This window comes from Eurypyga helias, unplaced genomic scaffold, assembly GCF_000690775.1.
Source record: "Eurypyga helias isolate BGI_N326 unplaced genomic scaffold, ASM69077v1 scaffold19523, whole genome shotgun sequence".
Classification (NCBI taxonomy): Eukaryota; Metazoa; Chordata; class Aves; order Eurypygiformes; family Eurypygidae; genus Eurypyga; species Eurypyga helias.
This window is the reverse complement of record NW_010243316.1, coordinates 24621-26631: the sequence shown is the minus strand read 5'-3', so window position 1 is coordinate 26631 and position 2011 is coordinate 24621. Positions and strand designations below refer to the sequence as shown.

Here is a 2011-nt window from a genome sequence, read left to right as displayed (position 1 = left end):
TGTGCAGCCTGGGCTGCGGTCACTCCTTTATGCACAGGAAAACAGGGAGCGTGGCCCCGGTGTGTTAGAATACATTTTGATCTTTTCGGCTGGTTTCTGTAGTACTTTTTGAGGATTTTTTTTTTTTTTTTAAAGCAAAATTAGGGGCCCTTTTTTTTTTTTTCCCCCCCCATCGTCAGCACAATTTGAAATCGTGATTAATTCTGTGCCAAGGAAGAGGGGTGATCTTTAACTCACCGTTACACAAAGCCAGCAGTATCCCTGGCTGGTCAAACTAACTTTCCAAGTAGGGCCTTTCTTTTCAAATAAATGAAAACACGACACAAGTGTGAAGAAAAAACCACTGATTCTTTGCGTATTTGCACAAGTTGTGCCGAGGTTTTCTGTTGGCGCCTTCTTCGGATTTTCCTGCTTCTTTCGCTTTTCTAGAAAGGCCGAGTTTGGCCTGTCGTAATGTGCCCCAGTATCAGAGGGTTGTTTTTGTGATGAGATACAAACACAGCTTAAAGAAAATAATTGGGAGCCTTGCTTTTTCTGGGGTTTATTGCGAGTTACTGCTGCGCATGCGGGAGAGATGGGCTGCGTTACTTTCTGCTCCCTTCACCCTGTAGCAAACGGAGAAAAACCCACACTTCCTTGTATTTGTACGCAGCTCTGTTGGCATTTTACTGTACTGCCTCCTGCTATTTCCAAATATATCTTAGGGAAAGTTTTACTATACTTTAGACTTCCCCATACAAACATTGATTGGCATCCAAATGTTTAGGATTTGCCAAATTGGCGGGCATACGCTGGCTACACCGCAAGCCGTGGGGTCAGGGAGAGAGCAGGGGGAGATACGCGCTGCGCAACTGGACTCGCAGCGGGCTTTTTAGCTTTTAACTCCTTCTGCCTTTTTTTAAAAGAGATCTGGGGGTTGGGGCAAGGGCCCCGTTGTTGCACCGTCTCTGCCTGGGTGCTTCTTTGAAGTTGGGCCCTGTTTTCGGGAGGGTGGGAGCAGAGGTCTTGGGTCAGTGCGAGGTGAAGCAGGACGTGGCGGTGGCGGGGCCGGGGGCCGTCGGCCATTGGGACGAGCCCCGCAGCCCGTAAGATGTATAAGCACCCTCCTAATTCTCACCGTCCCTGTGAGCCTTAGCGCTTTTTTGTGGATGGTTTCGGTGACATCGACCCTTCTCTGTAACTTTTTCAGGATGAATTTCATCCCTTCATCGAAGCACTTCTGCCTCACGTCCGAGCGTTTGCGTACACGTGGTTCAACCTGCAAGCCCGAAAAAGAAAATACTTCAAAAAACATGAAAAACGCATGTCAAAAGAGGAAGAGAGAGCCGTGAAGGACGAACTGCTAAGTGAAAAACCTGAGGTAAAGCAAAAATGGGCATCCAGACTTCTGGCAAAGCTCCGGAAAGATATCAGGCCTGAATTTCGGGAGGATTTTGTTCTCACAGTCACAGGAAAAAAGCCTCCGTGTTGCGTTCTTTCCAATCCAGACCAGAAGGGCAAGATGAGAAGAATTGACTGCCTTCGCCAGGCAGATAAGGTCTGGAGGTTGGACCTTGTTATGGTGATTTTATTTAAAGGTATTCCGCTCGAAAGTACTGATGGCGAGCGCCTTGTAAAGTCCCCACAGTGCTCTAACCCCGGGCTGTGCGTACAGCCCCACCATATAGGAGTTTCTGTTAAGGAACTCGATTTATATTTGGCATACTTTGTGCACGCAGCAGGTAAGTGCCTTTCTATACCACCTTCTACAACTTTGCGGGTTATCTCCGTGCCGGGCGCCCCGGCGGCGGCTGCATGAGCCGGGGAGGGAGCGGGGGGCATCGGTTATCGCCCTCCCGGGGCGTTGAGGGGAGTGCCGGAACTCTTCCTCTCCCTTTCGCATTTTTTTTTTCCTGGGTTTTTAAGGTGCAGCCGTGTAAAAGCGGCTCTCGTTTTCCCGGGGTTAACGGTGTTTCGGGCCTCCTTCACAGGTGTTATCCTAAATGTTGTCCTAGAAGGGTTCGCAGCCGGA

General features: G+C 49.3%; 1 protein-coding gene across 1 annotated transcript; it reads left to right on the top strand.

Annotated features, from left to right (window-relative positions):
• Positions 1-1189: 1189 nt before the first annotated feature.
• Positions 1190-1721, top strand: LOC104507931 (nuclear factor 1 A-type; the record flags this gene model as incomplete). The annotated part of the gene is made up of 1 exon (XM_010149371.1): positions 1190-1721. A coding segment is annotated over one exon (532 nt), but the record flags the coding sequence as incomplete, so codon positions are not given.
• Positions 1722-2011: the final 290 nt, after the last annotated feature.